Source organism: Passer montanus, unplaced genomic scaffold (assembly GCF_014805655.1).
Source record: "Passer montanus isolate IOZ18808 unplaced genomic scaffold, ASM1480565v1 scaffold10, whole genome shotgun sequence".
NCBI lineage: Eukaryota > Metazoa > Chordata > Aves > Passeriformes > Passeridae > Passer > Passer montanus.
The window spans coordinates 1607480-1631539 of record NW_024356505.1 but is presented as its reverse complement, the minus strand read 5'-3'; the positions used below and the strand labels follow the sequence as shown (position 1 = coordinate 1631539).

The window sequence follows — 24060 nt, the reverse complement described above, 5'->3', positions numbered from 1 at the left end:
GATGATTCAGACATTTCAATTAAAAAATTGCAGGACATTGTCAAGGAACACATTTTTGATAGATGGCAAAACAGATTTGCTTTGTTTTAACACAGTTTGGAATGTTGTAACTTAGAAATCCATAGAAATTACTGTAAACTCATGTCAGAAGCACAAGAATATATAGATCTGCAAGGACAGAATGTGCTTATTTTGTAGCAGCACTAAAAAGCACTGGTGTTTGGAACAGAAAACCAAGAAATGCTGAAGACATCATAAAATGGTGAGAGTCAACAGTGCAGAGGAATACGGGGATATGATGGGAAATGATGGTACTGTACAGTTGTACTGGCAAAATAGTTTCTTGTATATGGCACATAAAGCTTCTGGTTTTATGTGGAATGTATAATGATTTATGGCTAACAAGCTGTCCTGATGTAAGGTAATTAGTGACTAGAATGTAATCAGAGTCACAGCCCCTTTGCTTTGGGGTTAGCTACCTCAACACATTGCTTACTATTAATGTGTGTGCATTCTTGTAGGGAAAATTAATTTATTTTATAAACTGGATAAACAATCAGCTGACAACCACTTTTATTTTTTTGAGCAAAAAGAATGAGTTTCCTGGAAGTCTCAATATCTTCTTTCATTGTGTTGTTGTACAACTGGTATTTGCAAATATCTGGATTACAGTTTTCAAGTGGTCTTTTTCTGGATATGTTTTCTGGTTTATTGGCACTCTCTGCTGTGTCCTATTGTTCCATTCCTAGTGCTACTTCAAGGTCAGTTGTTGTTTTAATGAAGAATCACAATAACATATGCTACATATTCTTGACGCTTTAAATCTGCTTTGTTTCTGGTAAAAGTTTGAAAGTGGGCGAAGTATCATAATTAAAGAGACTGTATTTTAATTCTTAAGAGAACAACATGGTTGCTTTGATGCTGACATGGTTATTATAACATAATAAATGAATGCCACTTGAGTATGCATTGTTTGATTGGAGTGGAAATGCTTTTCTCAAATTAATCAACTTACTCAGACCGGTCAGGGCAGATTAATTTTACCTTCCTAAGTGTCTGTGTCATAGTCAGTCAATGTAGGCCCTCATCATAAATCTTTGCAGAGAAACAGCATTAGTACAACGTGATCCATCCCTTCCAAAGGCAGGCAACTAGATGACAGAGAGAATTGCACTAAACAGGTGCGTGTTCCTTTGTGTTGCCTGTAAAGGTTTGGGCTGACCTGCTCGGATGCTGAAGTTGGCTGACATGAAGGAAGAACGGTTGGAAACTTTGGTGATCTTGTGTGACAGTAAGAGAAAACAACAAAGCCAGACTGGTTGATACCATTTTGATCCTCACTTGTTTATGCTTTTGGTGCTGGGAGATTTCAGAATTCACGTGCATATATTGATTTTACATACCTACATGATAGGATGCCTGAAGGTCTGAGGAAGTAGGGTCCTGTACTATGATGAAGGAGATAAGTTTTCAAAATGCTATCTTAAATATACAAATATGTTGTGATATTTTTCAGGGTGGAGATCTAGACTTTAAAATTCAAGAGTACAAAGATTCTGGGAAGATGTTCACTCAAAGTCAAGTAATAGACTGGTTTATACAGTTGTTACTCGGAGTCAACTACATGCATGAAAGGTACAGACATTTGATATGAGAGCATTTAGCTTGGGAGGGGACTGAGTGGACTTACTGACTGGTTGGAGGTATTCAAACAGAAATGGAAGTTCTGTTCACCAAACACTGTAGTTAGTTTATGTCAGATACCTCAAGTGTAATTAATTATCTACCCTGCAGGAACATTATGCATTACACCTTTTAGCAGGACAATGGTAAATGTCTTCCAGCATTTAGACATGCTTTTTTCACAGCCAAATGGAAAATGGAGCACAGTAGAAATAGTTCAATATTGTTAGAAGAAAATGGATTAAAAGTTAAAACAAATCACAAAACCAAAACTATCTTTTTAAAGGGGAGTCAAGAAGCCCATCCTGCACATATTTAATGTGAAGCATCCAATGGATATGCTTGATGGACTCCCAGTAAAATCAGTGGAGTTACATACATGCATTCTTTGAGATGTCACTTTTGACAGCACATCAAAGATTAACTTAAGAAATTACTGCAGGTCATCCAGGTATGAGGAGATCACACATGGTTGGAGCAGGGGTAATGTATATAGATGAATATCCACCTGGTCATCTCCATGAGTTTAGCTCTTGCCTGCAGTGTGATTTAGGCAGGCTGACTGCAGTGACGGAAAGATTACCCTTTGTAATTTTCCTTATTGCCAATGTGCTGGACATGTGCAATGCCTGTCTGGTCCCTTTCTGCATCATCCTGTGCAAAGATTGGGAAAAATTTGCTTGCCTGAATTTTAGGTGCAACCAAGCAGTAGGTAGAGAGGTCACCTGTTGTCAAGAGCAACCAGTCCTGAGTTGAACTGGAATTAAGTGAGTGGGATGTATTTGACCTAAACTGATGGATGCCTAATGAGTTTTTTGCCAGTGTCAGACTGTAGAGGGAGAAGGGCAGAGTGAAATTGCTGCCCAAGATGCAAGAGCATTTTTGTTCCTAAATGCCAATTTATCTAGGGCTTGCACATGAAATGCTGCCCTGCTAGTGATGGGAGGACACAAAGAGAACTCTCTTGGGTTGCTGTGCTCTTCAGCATTCACCTCAGGCCAAAAGGACAGAGGGAAATGGAAATAAATATCCTGACAGTTTAACTGAACTAAACTAAATCACACTAAACCCCAAATCAGTGTGATTTGGGGTTTTTTCCTCCCTTGAAATTCAATTTATCAACTTTTCATTAAGAAATAAATATCCTGACAGTTTAACTGAACTAAACTAAATCACAGTAACCCCAAATCAGTGTGATTTGGTGTTTTTTTCTCCCTTGAACTTCAATTTATCAACTTTTCATTAGAAGTTTTGGTGCCCTGGAAAGTCCTCTTTTGGCAAAATCCTTTCTTTAACATCTGTGTTTAGAAGATGCATTGTGCAGAATAATAATATAAACATTGCATTTGGCCTGATGGTCATTGTAGGCCCCTTCCAACTGAGCTACTTTTGTTCTGTGAGTTACTATTTTTGTCTTTCATTTTCTGTATTTTCTTATTCCTCTTTTATCTCTTCTCTCTCTTTTACTTATTTTCTACTTGTTCTCAAATAAGTTCCTAAAAAGAAACTTTATTTGGTAAATATATCTATAACATTTGATTTCCTGTGAAGTCAGTTAGCTCTCCAATTAAAGCAATTTGATTTTCCAAACAGGATTTTATTTTCTCCTTTTCAGTCATAGCTAATAGTACCTCTCCAGACACTTACAAATAACTTGACAGTTTTAATTTATATATATTTATTTGTATTTTGTATTATTTGGCTATATGTATATAACTTATTTCTTATTGTACAGAGTCAAACAGTAGCTTAAATGGAAAAGTTTAGGCTTAAAAGAATTTTAAACTACCTACAGAAATTTGAAATACTAAACCATAATAACAGCCCTCTGTTTCTTTATACAGGAGTCATGCATGATTTCTTCTCTACTGACATGGGAAAAAACTCTCATATATGGTTGAATTATGTTCTAATGCAAAGAAAGCTTTTCCCTAGAATTAGAAGCTTGAAGTGTTTACAGCCTGTGGGTTGGTCCTTCCCCATGCCATTCCTAAGGAAACTCAGATTTTGTGGCTATGAGGTTTTTTTTGTTTTATTTTTTTTTTGTTTTGTTTGTTTGTTTTTGCTTTCCCAGAGCAGCAAAAATTATTTTTATGGTTTTAAACATAGACTATTCACTTGTCCTTCTTGCACAACTTTAGTTCCACACTTTTTGAAAACTCCTGTGCTGGAAACTTAATGTAATTTTTTTAAATTTTAAATTTGAAACTTGAGATCAAAGTTATCTAGAAATAAATAGATTCAATCCTTATCTGTCTTTGATATAAAGAAAGGGAGAAGTTAAAGAGAGATAACACAGTTCAATGGTCTTATCTCAATGGAGACCTTTAGCATGAAACCATCCTGTAGTGTCTCATAGTACACACAGCCCATTGCATGTCAGTGCACAAAATTAATGCCACAGCAATCAGGCAATGAGGCCATTGATTCATTTAACCTCAATTTGAATAAGGCTGGCCATTATGTTTCCCATCATTTTGCTAACCTTTATGAAGAATTTATGAGCACAGATTTTTATAAGGTTAGTCTTTATGCAAACAGCAGATAATGCAGGGTCCAGACTCACACAGAGCTTCTTACTCTTCTGCAGAGTTCTTCAGATAGAGGAAGAGAAATTAACTGTGCATGATTTCACAGCAGTGCTGTACTTCAGCTCCCCTCAGCTCCACTTGCAGCTCATTCTGTTACAGGCAGAGCTTCATTCAAGGAGGCTGCCCACTGCTCAGGGCTTGTCCTGTTCTCTTGTGACTTTGAGCCAGCAAGCAGGTACTCTACAGAGCACAGATATGGGTATATTTACGGCCCAGATTTGAAACTGTCCTCAAGTGTTAATTTCTACCCAAAATAACTACTCAATAACCACTTCACTGTCCATCAAGTAAAGTTCTGCTGGAGCCCAGTTAATTCATGTTGCCTTTATAGGTCTGTCTTTTCCTACAATAAAAAAGTTTCTCTGATTCTTTAACTGGATTTACAGTGCAGGCTTGATATTAATTTCTTCCTAGTATTAAAGAATTCTTTCCAGGTGAGTTTTCAGCTGGTACCTTGTTTATCTTCAGACATATCACAGCAGAATAAGTTGCATTGCAGTGAGAGATATCATCATGGAAAGCTGAAAAAAATCATCCCATATATTTGAAATATATGAAAACATCTCATAATTTTTGGTAATGCAAATAAAATACATAACATTTTCATCAATATATTGCAAGATTACAATAGCATTACATTGTAATTCAAACTAATGTGACCCAAACATTTTTTTTTTCATCTCCTTTTTAAATAATATGCTACTGAAAGCTTTCTGGATCATTCTTTTACTTCAATATGCCTATTATTACAATGATAGGTATTCAGGAAAGTTTCAGGTTCAAAAATTCTGTGGTTATATTTCTAAAAAGGAATACTATTAAAGGAAGGTTGAAATCCACCAATTTTCAGCAACAATGTGCAAGAATAATTTAACTCAGTGAAAGCAAGTTCTTTTAAAGGCTCTGTGTGATGAATGGTAAAGAAAGTCCTTATGAATCTCAATTAACACAGCAAGATTTCTGTAAAAGTGTGTGTGTATGTATATGTACAGACATATATATACTTATGAAAGATTAACAAATATCACCTTAGTTTAATTTCCTTACTGATGTATTGTATGAGTGTATGTGTGTTGTTCAGAGAAGTTGTCAAATAGAGAACAAATTATTTATAAACAATATTTTATAAGTATGGGTGGAGGAATATTGAATGAAAATGTCATTTTTCCCAGTGTGCAAACCTTTTTCTAATGAAAGGTATTACTTGCAGGACAAAAAAATTGAAAGAAAAAGTGAAAAAAGATTGCTATAAGAAACATGAAGAATTCCTTTCCTTTGCCCATAAAAATAGAATTTTTTTTTTCATGCCCAGTCTGTGTACATACTGCAATGCAGCCTAGTATTATTTTTCATGCTTTTTCTTTTTCCATTTGTGAACTGAGTATATTAAATTGCTTATTTTTTTCTCCTACTGCAAAAAATATTTTCAAATGAGTTGTGGACAGAATTGGGTATTTAAATTGTGCTGTAGAATGTGTATTTTCTAATCTTAATATAGAAACTATTTTGGAAATAATTTGATTATATCAGTGCCTAAGACATTTGTAATTCAAATTTGAGATAATACTTGAAGATTGCTCAAAAATTTGAAATTGAGTACCGTATTTGTTTTTTCTGTCCTCAAAAATCATAGAGCATTAGTTTCTTTCTTTCCATGATCCAAATGGCTGAATGACTACTGTATTTGCATTAGGAAATACAGTTTCTGTAGCCAGTATGTACCTAATGCTATTCTAGCCTCCTCCTGAGCAGAGCTGATGACTAATCCTGTGTGTTAATAATAATTTCAAAGTGGATGAATTCTAGTTTAGTATGAGGTTATAGACAGCAATGCTTTTGGAAACTTTATTAACAAGAATTAATTTAGGATATGTTTTCCATACCACAGAGATACTTTGCTTTCCTAAGGGGCTGCAGATTTACTGTCACACATGTAAGACCTATAGAAATTAAGAAGATTCTCTATGTCCTTACATGGTGTGTAGGTTATAATGTTTTTTGTTTCAAACTCTGGTGGAAAAATAAGTCTGTAAAAGCTAATTGTTCTGTTCCTTTCCCTTTTAATCTTTGTCTTTGTAAAGTTCTTTCATCTTCCACACTGTTACTGTAAAAAATTGAACTACTAGCTTAGGCTATATACATATTTGTCTTTGAAGTAATACATTTGTTTTGTAGGAATCTTCCCTTAGCTTTGAGAAGCTCTTATTGCTGTTTCTCTCATCTGTTATTCTCTTGTGAGACATCTCATTCTCCTGGCAGAAAAAAAGATGTAATGCTCTTAAGATGAGTCAGATAGGAAGACATGCCTTTCTCCCTTCCTCTGCAGCTCATGCTATGTCTGTATCTGTATTCTTCAGCTGGGATCCTCAGGTCTATTTTTATTATCCTGCTGAGGCTCTCACCCTGCATGGGGGTGCCTGTGAATGCACCTCTGTGAAGCTCCTTAATGCCATTGTCCATGGATTGTCACTGGCAGAGTTAGACCCTAGCAGTGGTGGGCTCTGAAAAGGGCTGAAGTTAAATACCTGAAATACTGAATACATGACTCTCAATGATTCCAGCTGGGTGAGGTTGAATTTCCTTTTCTATTCCAGACGGATACTTCACAGAGATTTGAAAGCCAAGAATATATTTTTGAAAGATAATCTTCTTAAAATTGGTGAGATTTCCATACTATTTAAAGATATATTTTCATGTGATAACAGTCCAGCAGGCATTTTGTCAATAAGGAGATTTAAAGAAAATCATGTCTGAAATAGCATTTTGATTTGTAGTCAAACATTTATTTGACAGTCAGACACAGGAGAGGCAGTGAAATCTCTAGCCTTGAGAATGCTTGGCTGGACCTGGACCTGAGCAGTCCCATTTAACTTTGAGCCAGGAGTTTGAATCAGATGACCTTGTGAAGCCTCTTCAAACCCACATTGTTCTGTGATATTATGCTTCTGTGCTCTTTTTATTTTGAAGAATTATAGAAAATAGTTTTTCCCATTTTTTTAAATACTAGCAGAATTTTCTGGATGTACAGTCACTTTATCATGTCTGACAATAAAAAAATTAGGAATACATATATGTCTATATTAATAGATTATTTTTTCTCCTGATATTTTTAGGAGACTTTGGGGTTTCTTGTCTTTTGATGGGTTCATGTGATCTTGCAACTACTTTTACTGGGACACCATACTACATGAGTCCAGAAGTACTGAAGCACCAGGGATATAATACAAAATCTGACATTTGGTGAGTAGTCATAGTGCTATTTTGGTTGGATTAGGCATTTATCTCCACTAAAACTATTTCAGGGCATTAGGATCAAATGTTGCAATCTGAAGCCTTGCCCTTTGTGTTAAGAAGCATATAGTTGGCTTTTATTCTGGGTTATCTGAGACTTTAAAGGAGAATAAGATTCAGGTCCATTCTCTGATGTGATACAGGATGATTGTAGGCAAAGTTCAGGTTTTTCTAGGAAGAGGGAAATCTCTTTTTTGTTGAATTGAGATAGATGAATTGAAGGAATTCTTTCAATTCATCTATCTTCACTTTCTGTGAAGCTTTATGTGGATGAGCAAAGAGTGATTCTGGCTGAGAGGATAGCAGAAGGACCTTGTTAGGAACTACATTTAAGAACATTAGCTAATATTAAAATCAAGAAAGTATTTGGAAGTGGAGCTAAAATGAGAATAACTGTGGTATTAGAACAGAAACAAAAAGGCACTCTGTTTTAGAAGAGTCTCAAAGGTAGAAAGAAAAGTGTTAGTTCTGCATTTAAATGGCATAAATTCTTGAGATCAGAACTTCTGAGGTAATGATTAAAGGATCAAGTTTAGGAGCTGAGGTCTGTTGAAAGACTTTAGGAATCTTCTAGATGCACAGGTACTCTTCCAATTCTTCTAAGACGAAGAATGATTTTTTTGGAATGGCAAAAATATCTGGCTTGTTTATGTATGTGTCCTAAAGCATCTCATGTTTTAAAATTATAGTTAAAAGTGTTGAGTTTTTAAATTTTGTCATAGTGTTTGTGTTGTTTTTTTGGGGTTTTTTTCCTGTAGGTATGTATATCAGAAGATTAATTTTTTTAATAAATATTTAAAACCAGGAAAGTTCCTTTGTAAAACATTTGGCCCCTGTAATATAGTTTGATTGCTTGATAATTTACTCTAGCTTTATCTCAGTTCTGCCTTTTCAAAATAAAATTGTGGCTGCAGGACATAATTCTAGAAGTGGAGAACAGTCATCTATATTTTCAAGTGGTAGCAACCATTTTTCACAGTTGACATATTCAGTCCAGTCAATGGATATGTCAGGAATCTCATCTCATGGCCTTTGTAGCCAACTGCTATGGATTTAATGTCAGATTCTCTCTTGTTCATCTGTAGCAAATATCAGTTAATACATGTAGTCAATAAAAATATATTGGGAGAATATTTCAAAAGATGTCAAAATAAATGAATAGACAAGCCCGCCTTTTGTGCTCTTCTACCGTAAGGAATAATTTCTTTTATTGCAGTGCAAATAGAAAGTAAAATACATGTTTAAGTTCTATTTGTGGTTACTAGTGTCAATCCGTATAGATCATTGAAGTTGTATAGAGTAAGCATAATCAGAGTTTGGTCCAATACTTTCATAAATCTTGGGTTGATCACACTCAAAATTTACAAAAACAGTGAAAAAGCCCCCCATCCCAAACTCAGTAGCTACCAGCTTTCTACTATGCTTTCTGCCTTCTGTGATCTTTCCAAAGCATTACCAAGAGCACTCACATGAGGATGAAACTGCCTGCAGCAGGAGCTTCTTGGCCCACACTGTAGGAGCCCCAAGGAGGAGGTGTGCCCTGACTCAGAACTTCCCCAGCCCACAAACCCCTTCTTTTTTAAGCCACAAAACTCTTCCAATTAGGACTCATGTTTGATTGATACTCTTGTCTTTTAATCTTTTAATAATGATTCTGTTTGATTTTTTCCTCTGTCCCCATTTAACAGGGGCCAAAAGACAAGAGGACACTGAGCTTACAGGGGAGCCCACCCTGGAGGCTCCAGGTGAGATTAAATCCTTGGACCACCGTACAGGAGGTTTTGTTGCTCATGAAGGATCAAAGACTCATAGAAGGCTTTGGGTTGGAAAGGCCCTTAGAGATCATCTTGTTCCAACTCCCCTGCTGTGGGCCGGGACCCCTTCCACTAGATGAGGCTGCTCAAAGACCCATCCAGACTGGCCTTGAACTCTCTCTCAGTTTGAAGTTGTTACCCCTTGTCCTACGATTACCCACCTTTGTAAAAAGTCTCCCTCTGACCCTCTCTGACTCTCTATCACTTGATGTGCTGCAAGGTGCTCAAAGGTCTCCCAGGAGCCTTCTACTCTCCAGGCTGAACAGCCCCAACTCACTCAGCCTGAATCCGTGGAAGGGGTGTTCCAGCCCTCAGATCATCTTTGTGTACCGCCTCAGGACTTGCCTCAACAGGTCTGCACCCTGCTCATCTTGAGGGCCCACAGCTGGATGCAATACTCCATGTGGGGTCTCAGAATAGTGGAGTAGAGGGAAGAATCTCCTTCCTCAGCCTGCTGGTCACACTGCTTCTGATGCAGCCCAGGATGTGCTTGGCTTTCTGGGCTCTCAGCACACATTGCCAAGTCATGTAGAGTTCTTCATCAAGCAACATCCCCCATGTCCTTCTCTTCAGGCTTGCTTTTCCATTCTCTGCCCAGTCTCTATTTGTGACCTAAGTGCAGAACCTTGCAATTTGCCTTGTATTCCATAAGGCTGGCACAACTCCACCTCTCAATCTCCCAAGGTCCCTCTGGGTGAGGGCTGGAAGCCCTTCCTTCCAGCATGTTGACCATACCACGCAGCTTGTCAGCAAACTTGTTGAAGACAGATACACTCAGTCCCTCTGTCCATGTTGTTGACAGAGATGTTAAACAGCACTGTTTGTTGACCCCTGAGGACTTTCAAAGAGTTGCCCAAGTCTTTTATATGCAGCTGAAGTGACATTCTCTCTTCAGACTTGTCCTTCTGATCTCCAGCAGGACTCAAAAATTTGCACACAAAATTTCAGACTTACAAGTGTTCCCATGTTATACATAAGATAATGTAAAATATCCTATGGAAAAGACAATTAGTGCTATCTCACCTTGTTATCATGATACTCTCATTGTTCAATTCAGTTCATTGGAAAGACCTTAATTTCTGCTGCATTACTTATGTGCTCTAAAGAGACACTGTACTTTTCAGGTTCACTGAAATGTTCTGCAAATGGCTTTTCAAAACTGGCTTGAATATTAACAGTGCAGCAGCTGGTGCAAGAAGTATTGTCCTTTATAGCCCAAGGTCAATAGATGGAGGAAAATCTTCATGTTTTACAGTTTTTCCCTATGGAAATTCTGTACTTGGGCTCAGAGAAGTGGCAGCATTTATGTTTTTCTTCAGTTGAAACGTCAGGGCTGGAGTTCTTTGCCATTCCATGCTTTGTGTCAAATCTGAATTCACAGGAGGCAAATTAAAGTTGGCTCATGTTTTCCCCAGAATCCCTGAGCATGGACTGGCTGGGCCATGAGAGAAAGCCTTTGCGGGTGTCACAGTCTGGGGTTTCCTCCTTTCCAGACGAGAAGTTTCTTCAGGGATCTGATCTGAGTTCGGTAGTTCACCACCCCTCTGCCCATGGGCACTTCCCACTGTAGATCTGGCAGGTGGTGCAGAGTCGGAGCAGTGCCGGCAGCTGAGCCGAGACAGAGAGAGCCCCAGAGGCCAGGCTGGGTCAGGGGTCAGTCCCTGATGTGTGTGTGTGTCACTGATAGTCCAGCCCAGTTACTGTGCTGCTGTCCTGGTGTTCCTTCCTGCCCTCACACACCCTGTGGTGACACTGGTGTTGTTGGGGCTCAGCTGACATTCCCGTGCGTCCAGAGCTATGGCAGAGACAAAGCAATGTCACAATCACATGTAAATCCATTGTACTCCATCTTCCATCAAGTACTGCCAGATTTTGACAGATGATTTGTCTGCTGTGTTTGGGTAAATTGGTTGCCCTCACCATGGATCTTGAGGCTTTCATTTTATTGTTCTTGCTTGTCTCGTGCTTTCCCCCCACTTTGTCTTTTTCTTTAATATTAACAATCAAAAAATGAAGCAATGTGAAGGCTGGGGGCATGGGGCTGGGGAAGACAGCAGCAAGGAGTTCTCATTTAAGGGCTGATGAGTGAGTATTGAGGAAATTAAATTCAGAGATGTATTCCTCACAGACTGTGAAGCCAAAGAATTCTTAAGGCCTTCTGATAGGATCAGACTAAGAGATATAAGCCTTAAAGGTATATGCATTTACTTTATCTGACTTTTGAAGTTGAATTTAAAGGTAACTTGTATCTAACCTGATATGATCAGACTAAGAGATATAAGCCTTAAAGGTATATGCATTTATGTTATCTGACTTGAAGTTGAATTTAAAACTAACTTGGATCTTAAACCTTTGAAGAACTGTAACGTTCTTTACAAAAGATCAGAAGATGTTAAAAGGATGACAATATTTATGTAAGCACATAAACCTCAGAAAAGCCTTAGGGTGGTTTCTCCTAAGAGGAAGCAGTTAGAGGTCTGTCAGTTGAGACTGGGGAGAACACACTGAAGCCTGTCCAGATGCTCTATTTTATGATGTAATTGAGCATAAGTAGCTTCACCGTGAACTTGTCATGCCACAATTTTTCTGAAATTACGTGCTCTTTGGGAACTTTGTCAAACCCATTAGTGAATATAGGGAGTTGTCAAAGCAAATGTGCTGGCTGGCTAGTTTAATGACCATTTTAGGATTTTATAACATTGGCACTTATGCAGGCTAAGATTATAAAAGAAATTAAATTATATGTTTGGATCATGTGCGGATTGCTTATGGGAATTGGGAGGCAATTTCCTCCTGCTCCTCACAAGGTGCTTAGAGCAGAAATGTAGAAACACAACTGAGAAATGCAGTTTTGAGCCAAAAGCTTGTCTATTATTTCTTTGGGTGTTTGCAGCTCAGCAGCTCTCTTGGGAAGAAATAGCCTTGTTCAGGAACCCAGGGCAGTATTTCTCAGCTTAGGAGATATTTATTTAATTTCAAAGATCTCAATCCTGCAGAAAGAAACTTTATTATTTTCCCTTAATTTTTCTTTACTTTTTTTCCCTGTTTTATTTTTTTCTTTCATGGGACAGATGGGATTTTCCCTGGGTAGCCTGTTCACAGCCCTGGCTGCAGCAGAATGCCCTGGGCATTCTTTTAATCTTTCTCCACCTCAGGTGTAGTCAGAGTACTAAACTAGATGAATAAATCAGCTTCCCTGATGTGTCAAATCTTATGTTCCTAATGGCTCATTAAACAATTTCTAGCTGCCAGAATCAAGCAGCTTCCAAAACATATTGATTCTGCAAAAATAAGTTACAGTACAGTCTGTCAGGTTGGGATTTTCCTTCTTTTTTCCTTCTCTCTGGCTGATTTCCATTTTTATTTGGTGCTTTCAGATGCTGTGTGCATAGGGATTTTTTTTTTTGTTGTTGTTCTTTTCGCTTTAAGTATTTTCTCATGTAGTAATTATCTTGTTTCAGAGTCTGAACATATAAGTAGAGATTATCATCTGTGTCTTACTGTTCACTGATTTTGAAATTTTGAAAGCTGTTTGACAGTTAAATCTTAAAAAAACCTAAGCAACCATTTATTTACCTCAGCAGTTGTTCTTTAGTTGGTTCTTAGCAAAAATGGTCTGCTAATGGTTTTCACGTACTTTCTTGAAATATATCAGTGAGTGGAGTTCTCCCCCCACAACAGCATTCTCTCTCTTCTTCCTTATTTGCACTGAATGTAGAGCCTGGGTTTCTAGGCTCTGGGTTTTTTTAATTTTTTAAAATTTTTTTAAAAAAATTATTTGCTCTTGTTCTTTTATTGCCAGATGGACCAAAACAACTCCTCATCTTTAACCAAAATGAATAATTGAAACTTTATTCATTATTTACTTCCAAAGATTTTTATACCTCTTTCCTGAAATCCATTCTCCCATACATATTTCTCTGATCATTATGCTTTATTTTCTTACTTCTTCTAGAATCACAGATTAAATTATAAACACCACAGTCAAATACAAAGATATTTAAACTGTTGCTTAGATGAGCCTTGGCCTGTATCTGGCTCTCACTCTCATTTTCTATGATCTTGATCTAGTCTATCAAGGCCAAGTCAGTGAAGCGATCAAGTTGGTCAAGTCAATCATTGATCAAGTCAGCACCCCTGACTGGAGAAAGACCTGAGCATCCTCCAAGGCCTGCAAAACTCAACTCCCCTATTTTCTAAAAAAATGTTTGTTGGCCAGAACTCAGCTGAAGTGCAAACTGTTATGAATAGTCATTATATAAAATTATTATGAGAATGTTTATTTCAAAATGTTCAGCTTGGTGACCTTTTATGATGGCCATTAGAACTGGTGAATAATACATACTATTCCCACTTGTTTATTCTTCCAGGTCTCTGGGATGCATTTTGTATGAGATGTGCTGTATGAACCATGCATTTACTGGACAGAATTTTTTGTCTGTTGTGTTAAAAATTGTGGAAGGTGAAACACCTTCTCTTCCTGATAGATATCCAAGCAAACTTAATGCTGTGCTATGCAGGTATGTTATTTTCTTGTTTAGCATGTTTTTCAGTAAGTTTGGACAATTGCTTAATTACTACATTTGGTTTTCAATGTTTCAGCATGTTAAGTAAGAATCCTTCATTGAGACCATCAGCAGCAGAGATCCTAAAATCCCCTTATATTGATGAACAGCTACAGGTATGTAAGAAAAAGCAGTAGCTGTACACTTGCCATGTGAGTAAGTATTTTACAAAAGCAAAATGGAGGCAGGGAAAACATAGAAAAAAAAAATTGATAGCTCTTGATGGGAGCATTAATCTAGTGGACTTTCAGAGCTATAGTACAAATACGACTGGGGAATGAAGCCCTCATCACTTGATATGCTGAATCTATCTCCTCTTAAATGTTATGAGCAATAAAAAACCCAGACATTTATGCATAAAAAAAATATAGATAATTTAGGCCTGGGTACATATATCTCTGAACTGTTCTGGTTACTCATAGTTTTAATGAAAACCAATGCCTGTTGCTCTTTTTGCCCAAGCTTCAGTGCCTGTATTATTTGGCTTTCTGAAAAGGTAGGGAAGGAAACTGCTTGGGCAGTTTTTATATTAGGATGGAAATAGCTGAAGATTGTGAATTACTTTAACATCAAGTCTTGATGTCCCTTTTGTTTTATTTCCCTGCAGAAAATACAGTACAAGTTCACAAACATGACAGTGAAAGACAAGGAACTTAACTGTCAGAAAGAAACTGCTCCCATTTTTGGTGCTGTGTAAGTATTTTTAAGAGTTTGATGGGCAGTAGTATATGAAATTACAGTGTTGCCAAATAATGTCATTAACATTTGTGTCAATCTCATAGTGCTTTATGTTTAGACAAACCTATTCCCTAGAAATACAAGAGCAACCACTCCCATTAGGGAGATGCATAATTAAGATTTACAGAGTAAAAAAAGATTTGCAGATAAAATATTTTTATTATGTGACTCTGTAAATTGCACATGCATGTCCAATATATGTTGATGTTAATTTAGTACCAATTGGTATGTAAATAATGACATTTGTTCTGAAATTTTTGGGATTTTTGCTGTCATTTTAGGTAGGTCATCATCATTTATAGTGCTGCTGTTTCTGTACCTACTAAAAATTGAATGTGAAACCTATGTTTCCTAAATGACACCAAACTAAAAGCATACACACTGAAACTAATATTAAGCTAGTGCCTCTGTAGGCGTGTATATAACAGTATTTTTGTCTTCTAACTTCAGTGAGAAATCAGGAGTAGTGATGTTTCTTGGCTCTTGCATCAGTGGTGTCTTCACACGTGATCTCTCTCTTAGGCATCGAATATATATTGAATTAATTAATTGCATTAAATTACAATCCTGCAATGTTTAAAGCAAATTCCAGCATGGACGCTTTCATTTTGCCTGTGTAAATTAGCTCTGCGGTTTTATGGGCAACTCACCCCCCACCCTTTTCTCCCCATCCCTGAATTTTCTGTACAGGTTTTGTTCTGTTGGGAGCTAGCAAGAGCAAAACCTGAAGTTTGTGATCCTATGAGGAAGCAATGAGCAATGTTTCTTGTTTCCTTTAAATAATTGTCAGGATTTTAACAGCTCTCTCATATTTGTTTTGAATTATTAGGTAACAACATAATAATAATTGTTTTAATAAAGATTAAAACAATCCAGAACTGGTAGCGCTTTTGAGGCAATAGAACTTTCACCTTTGTTTTTTGTGACCTCTGCTCTTGTACAGGACCCACAGTTTTGCAGCTGTGATCACTTTGCAGATGCTGCCAATTCTGCAGCTTGCAAGCCTCCCTTAAGGAGAGGTGACCATCTTCAACTTTTCCAAGCAAAGTGTAGTTTGCTGACAGTGGTAGGAAGAAAGTTGAGTACAGACAGTTGAATTCAGCATAGCAAAACCTTTTATACATCATTTCACACAGTTTAACTGCTGTCAATGTGTCTGTAGGCTCTCATCTTTACAAATTGTGTTTTGAGTTTCTACTTGTCAATGTCTCTTGTTGACAGATGAGTCTCTGTTTTTTTTGTGAGGCCAAAGTTTTCCACTTTGGTAGGAATAAGAACCTTTGGTATAAATAGTTAATTGAACTTTGCAAGCCTTGATGTGAAATGAAACAATAAATATATATATATTCAAGTTAATTCAATTAACTGGGAGAGGATTCCTTCCTTTTCAAAGTACATATAGTTAACTACAGAGATGCTCTTTAGAGGTATACTGTAAATAGTTTTGCAACACTGAAAGGTTTAGCAGATATTATGATGAATAGATAAATTATATTCACATTAATATATTATATTCATATTAATACTATTATATTCATATTAATTATATTCAATATTTAATGCTTGTTGAAACATAGATTATGAAAATCTTCAAGAAACTTTTAATTCTTGCCTCTATCTTGTGAACACTATTTCAGATTTTCTATATGCACCAAACCCATTGTATCTGCTTTGGGGAAGCAGTATTGTTACTTGCAGAATATATATCCAGACTTCAAATATCCTCATGCTTCTAGAGGAGACTGGTATTTGTATTTTTTGTAAAATATATACTGTATTCTATACCTGATCCATTGTCATTAGTTCGAATGTATTGAGTCTCATCACCTTCCAAATGGACATAATTTTCTGGCAGAGCTAGCATGTGGAAATGACATTTATATAAATCCCAGAATCTGTAAGTATACTTTTCTATAATCAAGGTTGTAGTCTCTAAGAGGAAGAGCAAGTAGTTGTAACTACAAACATCCTGCTCTTATGCTACTGTTAGAAGGAAATAGAAAATCTGCTTTTGTGCAGAGGTCCAGAGTTCCTATAAATTGTGAAGCAATGAATGTCACTTTACCTTGAGGTTTTAAAATTCAGGGCATCAATTAGAGAAAAAATCCCAGGAGAAGCCTTACTGTAACTTATCTTCACTTGTACTACAGTGTGATTATTTTTGCCCAAGTGTCTGGAATATGCAAGAAGTCATAATCTTATAATGACTCTCATTGTGCTTATGAGAGCATTAGCTGCCAGTATTGTCATTGGTAAGTAAAATGCCAAATAATTCCTACAATCCCAGATCTAAAGAGGTAAGCAAAATGAACTAAAATGCATAAAAAATAACAGAGAGCAGAAAAGGGGAGGAGAAAAAAATTAAACATAGTGGATTCCCCACATCTGCTGTCTTGCAGCAATACTTTAGTCCCAGAGAGTGTACAAACAATTGCTTGCTGTGGTGTTCTCCTCAGCCATTACTACTTTATATTTATGTTTACTTTTTTCTCACCAGGAATTCTTTTTGCCACACAAAGCAAAAACGTTGAGTCTAGTTTCTTCTAGTAAAGGCCTCTGATGGCTTATTTTAATCTGTTCTCATTCAAGTAATAAATTTTAAATATTTAAGTATAAGGCTGTACAAGTTCAGTTTCAACTTGAATGAAAAATTGCTTTTTTCCCCATGAGATTATTTTAATTTAAATTAGAGTTTTTTACAGGAGACAAGAAATATGTCTACATTATTTATACTTGAAGAGTTAGTTCCATTCTTATGAATAATTGAAGTCTTCTTGTCTTTATCCTTAATCTTTCATATTTCACACTAATATTCATATCTTTTCACTATTTGAAAAACATAATGAATCTTCTCTGCTCATTTATTAAAATCCTGATTTCAAAATGATAGTCCAGAAGGAGTGTTACAATTTGTATGCTTACAAACCTGGCCTCTTAGATTATCAAAGTGAATTTATCTCATAAGAGCATAAACAGTAATTTGAAATAAATACTTGGCATTATAAATACATGGTATAATAGGTATATATTGTGTAAGTGAAAGGAGACTGCCAAGGCATTTCAAACTAGGGTTTAATTTTTGTTTTAATTACTGCAGGATGTGAGATAAAAACCTGTGTATCCTTTTTCTGATAAAGGAATAATATTGCTCTCCTCAGCTGATATATACAGCTGAAATACATGAGTCAATAATTCATGCCTGGCTTTCAGAGATGGTCTATGGAGACCATTTTACCTGTGAACTCTTATTATTGATTAGGACGAGAAATTCAAGAGGAGAACATTATAATTATATCTGTCATTAAGGACACATAAATATTCTCATTTATTCCAGACAGCTTGTAACAATCAATATAAAATGTACAAGCCATATTACGGCTCTCATTTAATGACTGCCTTTGAACTTGGAATATGCCCAATAATGAAACCTGACAGGGTAAATATTTCACTGTGCTTCAATATTTATTCTTTTAAGGAGATGAATCTGCCTTTTTCCATCCTCACCTGAAATGAATCACCCTCTTCACAAATCCAAGTTTAAATATTTCAATTTAAAGAGGCATTTGCTTTCCAAACGAAAGTCTATTTAGTCTGCTATAGTTCCAGAGACTTTCTAATTATTCCATTTGAAATGTCACTGTGTTTCAATATCCAGTAAAAATACTGAATATTTACATTTTTATATGAAGATGGATTTGCTTGCCTTCAATTTCAGGCAGAAGAAAGTTCATTTGCAAACTCTGCAGGAACTTTCTGAAGTTCAGAAAATGACACCGCGGGAGCGAATGCGGCTGAGGAAGTTAAATGCTGCAGATGAGAAGGCAAAGAAATTGAAGTAAGTTGTGCCCTAACCATGCAATTTTCCCCACCCAACAGTCCAATGGGAGAGCTAGAATTGTCAAGGTAGAAATAAAAATAGTATGGGTCTTCAGGTACTCAAAGGCAATGAGGATATTGGATGACAATAAATCACACTAATTATTTATGTAGGGAAAAAAATGAGAACATTAGCCCAAAAATGGTGCTTTGAATACCATTGTTCTGGTTAAATAAGTATGTGAGAGATTTTCAAACATGTTACAATAGGAGACATTTTTTTAATGACCGTTGATGTTAAGAATCGCACAGTCTGAGGAGTCAGACATTTAGTTGCAATCCAGCTTTTGTCAATTGTTTTGGCCTCAGAGGTTTTCCAGTAGCAGTTAATAGCTCGGAGGGTAGATAGTCCTGTCAAAAGATCAAATGGGGATAATGGACATGTTGTAAAGTGTACATGATTGATGGGTTTTTTTCATTAAGTGAGGCATAATAAAATGTTTTGGAAGAGACTAGGTACAGTTTCTGATGGAATATGAGAAACAACTGGAAGGCTTTGTTTGGGGTTTTTCAATAAAAACCAGAATATACTGTTTTGATGACACATTTGAAGCAAAGAACCAAGACCTTCATGTCCTTTTGGAAAGTGTGTGTGAAGAGCACTTGTGTCTGACTGGCATACATAAATTAATTCTCATTTTAAAAACCCCTTTCCTTGAACTGAAGCCACTGTATAAAAAGTATTAAATTTAACACCTCTTCTGCATGGTGCTTTTGGTAATATGGTATGCCAATTCTTGTACTAATATGAAATTTGTAAATAGGAAGTCTGTCTCTTTCACTTTTTAAAAATGAATGGAGATGAGGAAATAATACTAATTGCAAGATTGTTCTGGTTTGTTTTTCATTTTCCTTTCTTTCTCGCATTTTGATGTTTTCTGATGAGATTCTCACATTACTTTTTCCTCCAAAACCAAAATGAAATATATTTGTTTTGTACTATGAAGGCAGCATTAATATTCAGACCTTGTTCTTAGTCATGAATCTTTAAAATGGACCAACATTGAGCTCTAGATCATTACCAGCTGACTCTGGCTGAAAATATTGGGAGCAAAGACCTGCAATGAAACCTTCCCAAACAGGAGGTCTGCATCCAGCAGTGCAAATCCAGAGATGGGTGGGAAGGGAATGTATTAATGGAAGCTGGAAAGACTGCTTAATGTAACACCTGTCTTAAGTGGTTCCACATAGGAACCCACAGTTACCAGCTGTCCCCCAGAGGAAGAGTTCGTAGCACACAAATGTTGCATTCCTGTCTGCAGCTGAAAGGTCCCTGCACTACCTGGCGGAATAAAGCCCAGAGTATTTAAGATCTTTGGAAGAACTACAAAAGAATGGGACTAATAATTCACTATTTCTTCATTATATGTACTATTTCTATATTATATAATTATGTTATGCAAGTTGTGAAGGTAAAATATAATAGGGTTTGGAAATAAGGTCTGGAATCTCTTTTTGTGTTCATTAAAACCTGAGTAGATACCTTGAATATACATGAAAATCTCAGTATGGAATTTGTTTCCCCAAGTCTGCTTTTAGAATAGCTCTTTGTGCATGCCCTGACATCACATTCTAAAACACAAGTGTTCTGTATTTACAGGCAGCTGGCAGAAGAAAAATATCAAGAAAATATCAAAAGAATGCAAGAATTCAGGTCCCATAATTTTCAGCAGCTGAATGTCAACGTCCTACATGTAAGTATGGGCTGTAGTTTTGAAGGTCTCATTTATGTGCACACATAGCACTTTTCTGTTGCAAAGTGTATAGTGTAGTTCTGTAAAAGTGTATAGCACTTTTCTGTTTCCCACATGGTTTCTTTAGCACTAGCACAGGCCTATTCTGAGACTAATAACTGGGGAGACTAATAACTGCATCAAAATCTGGACAGCTTAGTTGGGGCTGTTGATCTGTGATGAGGCAAAGTACATTTCGTTATTCAGATATGGTTCAACAAGCTCTCTATTCCTTGCACAGTTTTATTTTTTTAAGTCACCTTTTCTTAATTTGCCCTTACATCTAAATCTGCTCTCTGAAATCTTTTTACTGACTATATGACATCAGAGTTCAAAATACATTTCTTTTCAAGATGTTTAGAATTGGAATTCTTTAAACATTTTATATTTGGTGTGGCTGAGGGGTTCTTTTCATTTGGTTAAGCATATTAACACTTCAACTGGCTTTCTAGTAAGAATGAAGCCTTGGAATGACTCCCAGAATAAGTTGTCCTTTGCTTTTAAGCAATCTGCAACAGAAGATGAGCCAGTTCAATTCTAGCATCACATCCTATTGTAGAAAGAAAAGGGTCAGTTTGGAAATAGTTGGTGAATGCATCATAATTTTTTGTGTGCTTTGTATTCTATCTTTTCTTTTGCATGTCCTCTGCTTTCTGTTTTCCATTGTGTCTAGAGAAAAAAAAATATTTTAAACCTGCTTCTTCTTATGGCTGAGTCACTACTGGTCTTTTCTTTTGCATGTCCTCTGCTTTCTGTTTTCCATTGTGTCTAGAGAAAAAAATTATTTTTAAACCTCTTATGGCTGAGTCACTACTGATAATTTACAAAAATGTTAGGATTTTATTTTAGTATTTGCCTAATACAACTCCCAGGAATTGTGTAGATCGGAGCAACCATTATATTGTGATCTTGCTGAAAGCTTTGTTCCTGTTTCTCCATGCTGCTTCATCATTTGACTAAGGAATCTGATGAGCAGACTTCAAAATGCCTCATTCATTCTCAGCCAGCCACTATGGGCAGCTATGTGTCCACAGGACAGGATGAACCAAGAGGGAATGGGACAAGTGACCTCGGCATGTCTGAGCTTACAGACCACGGTAAGAATTCAAAATCTGATGTCAAAATGAACATTCTTTTCAAGAAAGATTTGCCCCTTGTGGTTCATATGTGGTGGGGAAACTGCAGTTTACAAAGTAGTCAGATTTGTAAAGTTGTCAAAAAACAGTGAAGAGAGAGAAGGAAATGAATCTGGGTGAATGTACATACAGCAGATGTGTAGCAAGGTTATGTGGCAGGAGGTCTGTGCTCCCAAAGTTTGTGATCTGTGAGCAGAGATAGAGATGAATGTACTTCCTCCAAAGGAGATGCTGAATTAGAAGGAAATAGCTTAAACCTTCCTAGAATACAAAGCACACATATGAAATGATTGGCATTAGAAAAGTAGAGATGAATGTACTTCCTCCAAAGGAGATGCTGAATTAGAAGGAAATAGCTTAAACCTTCCACATATGAAATGATTGGCATTAGAAAAACATTTCCTAACTCATCTCTAAAGTGAAAAAGGGAGTACAAGAATTCAAAATGTTTGCACTTTTGGTACACTTCAATGCTCATTTCTTTAACAATGAGAAGCAGATGGAAACTTTTTAAACTCTGCTTATCTATATTGTCCACAAATACTTAGCTATTGTCTAAAGAATATGAAGTACTATATAAAATGTAATTTTCTGTTATAGGCAGAAAATAGTCAAGCTTTTTGAAAAGCTTCAGACTGTGGAAATCTTGTGGTTAATGCAGAGAATATTTTTAAGATGACATTTATATGGTTTTGTCTACGATGTTCTGGTGTAGTGTCTTACTCATATATTTCAAAATCATTCTGTGAGCTCTATTATGGTGAAAGATTTTTAATCAGATTAAAATCTTGCAAATATGCATCAATATACTTTAAAGTAGGAAGACTACTTTTCTCTAATAGCACTGCCTTTTAGTGTTGGTTTATGTGCATCTGTCAAAGTATAGGTCATTAAATTAATGGCATCAGAATCAGTTTGCTTGTGATGGAGGTGTTTTGGGGTTTTTTAATAGCAAATGGCTATTTTTTTCTTTCAATGTACCTCATTTGTGTCTATGTGGTTGACTTGCTGTTTCACAGCATGAGGAGAGATAGATGACCTGTGTAGGAGAGAACCCAGCTTCTAGAAATACATCCTGGGGGGAGGGTGGGGAAACGTGCAAAGGGAGGACTGAGAGAAAGCAGTGAATGTGGGTGAGAGATGGGCTGGAAGAAGCATACAAAGACTCCTAAATAGAAACAGAACAACATGCTTGGAAGGAAAGAAACTGATTTTTCTGCCTTTAAAGGTCATTAAGCTGTTAAACTATAATGACAGGAATGAGATGCGTTTGTATCTGTGATGCAGAAGCTGGGTTGGTCCATTGTACAAAACCGAATGCATGTTTAATTGCTTGTGCCAGAGTCTCTGACGGAGGAGTGCTGGGTTCATGACAAAAGAGAGTTATGGATAAGCAAGAGAAATTACATGGTTTCTTTTCTTTGCTTTGTGAATACCTTGTTATTCCTGAAGCTGATGTCAAAGCTTGTTCTTACGCTATTCAGTATTCATGCTCTTCTTTTCTTTAAGCATTTCAGTGCAACCATGCATATCCTACATGTCTAATTAAGTTATTAATTGCAGCTTTGCATTTGAAAATGTAGAAACTGTTCCAGCTATTGATTTTCCAACAGAATTTAGTTATTGATCAATGGCTATACAAGAATAAAAGGAAAAAAAAAACTAGAAGCAAGGCTATAAAATGGTTTTAGCAAGTTGTCTTACATGTTAATTAATCTTGCTGACCCTTATTACATTAGCAGAAGTTAGCCTGTGAAAACCAGACTAACAGGCTCCCTAGTTACAACTAATCACTCAGAATGTTTGGAAAAGAGAGAAAAGTCAGGAGCAACTTTTAAATTACCAGGGCAGACCTAAAAAAATCCTCTCCAGAAAAGCTGATGAGGAATAGTAGCCCAGCCCCAGCAGGTGTGGAGGAAAGTTCAGAGTATCTGTGGCTCATAGCCTGCAGTCCATCTAAAATTTGCAACGTGAGCTAAAGAGAAGAGCAGGGTTTGGAGTATCGAAAGACTAAGATATTAAAGGATTAAGGAAAGAAATAGAGATTAAAACACCTTGCACTCCTCTTTCAGTGAAAATTATCTAAACCATTATGAATTACAGTTGTATGCCATTGTGGAAGGTGTTAAATACAAAGCTTAAGGTTCAGCTCTAGTAAGTAGTTTTGAATACTGTGGCATCTTGAGTCAGATTTAGTGGTGGTACTTACACTTAACTGAAAGTTGGGAAAAACAAGGCAGTGTAGATAAACAAAACCTACCATGGCAGTTTGGGGTTTTGGACTTCACAGTGGACAAAATTTAGCAATGGCAAAAGCATTCAACGGCTATAGACTTCCTGGGAAGTTTAAGCTTCTCTCCATGTTTGTTTTATGTAATCAGCAATGATGTTCTGGACATTTTTTATTCTAAGTCTTAGACTTGTGCACTTGAGAGATGTTTGAAACAGTTCTTTGAGATCACCTACAGCTGACCAATTTGTTGGTCTTCAAGCACATTTATTTTCTGGAATGTGAATGATGTGAGTGGACCCTCTGGTTTTGATGTGGAGATGAACCCCTTGAACTACAGAAAAGCTTCTTCAGGACTGTTTACAGCTGGTGCAAGTTCTTGAGAATCTTATAAGATGCTATC

The 24060-nt window shown here is 36.6% G+C and overlaps 1 protein-coding gene across 5 annotated transcripts in view; it reads left to right on the top strand.

Moving 5' to 3' along the window:
• NEK11 (NIMA related kinase 11) overlaps positions 1-24060 on the top strand; it is an 82931-nt gene that overhangs the window by 20557 nt on the left and 38314 nt on the right. For 3 of the 5 annotated variants that reach the window (XM_039706909.1, XM_039706877.1, XM_039706899.1), the window contains exons 4-12: positions 1517-1635; positions 6869-6933; positions 7388-7514; positions 13750-13899; positions 13982-14060; positions 14552-14637; positions 18398-18517; positions 20159-20252; positions 21253-21388. In XM_039706909.1, coding sequence (XP_039562843.1) covers positions 1517-1635; positions 6869-6933; positions 7388-7514; positions 13750-13899; positions 13982-14060; positions 14552-14637; positions 18398-18517; positions 20159-20252; positions 21253-21388 — 976 coding nt within the window. The remainder of the gene's footprint in view (positions 1-1516; positions 1636-6868; positions 6934-7387; positions 7515-13749; positions 13900-13981; positions 14061-14551; positions 14638-18397; positions 18518-20158; positions 20253-21252; positions 21389-24060) is intronic. The other 2 variants (XM_039706888.1, XM_039706918.1) reach the window with 2 other exon arrangements.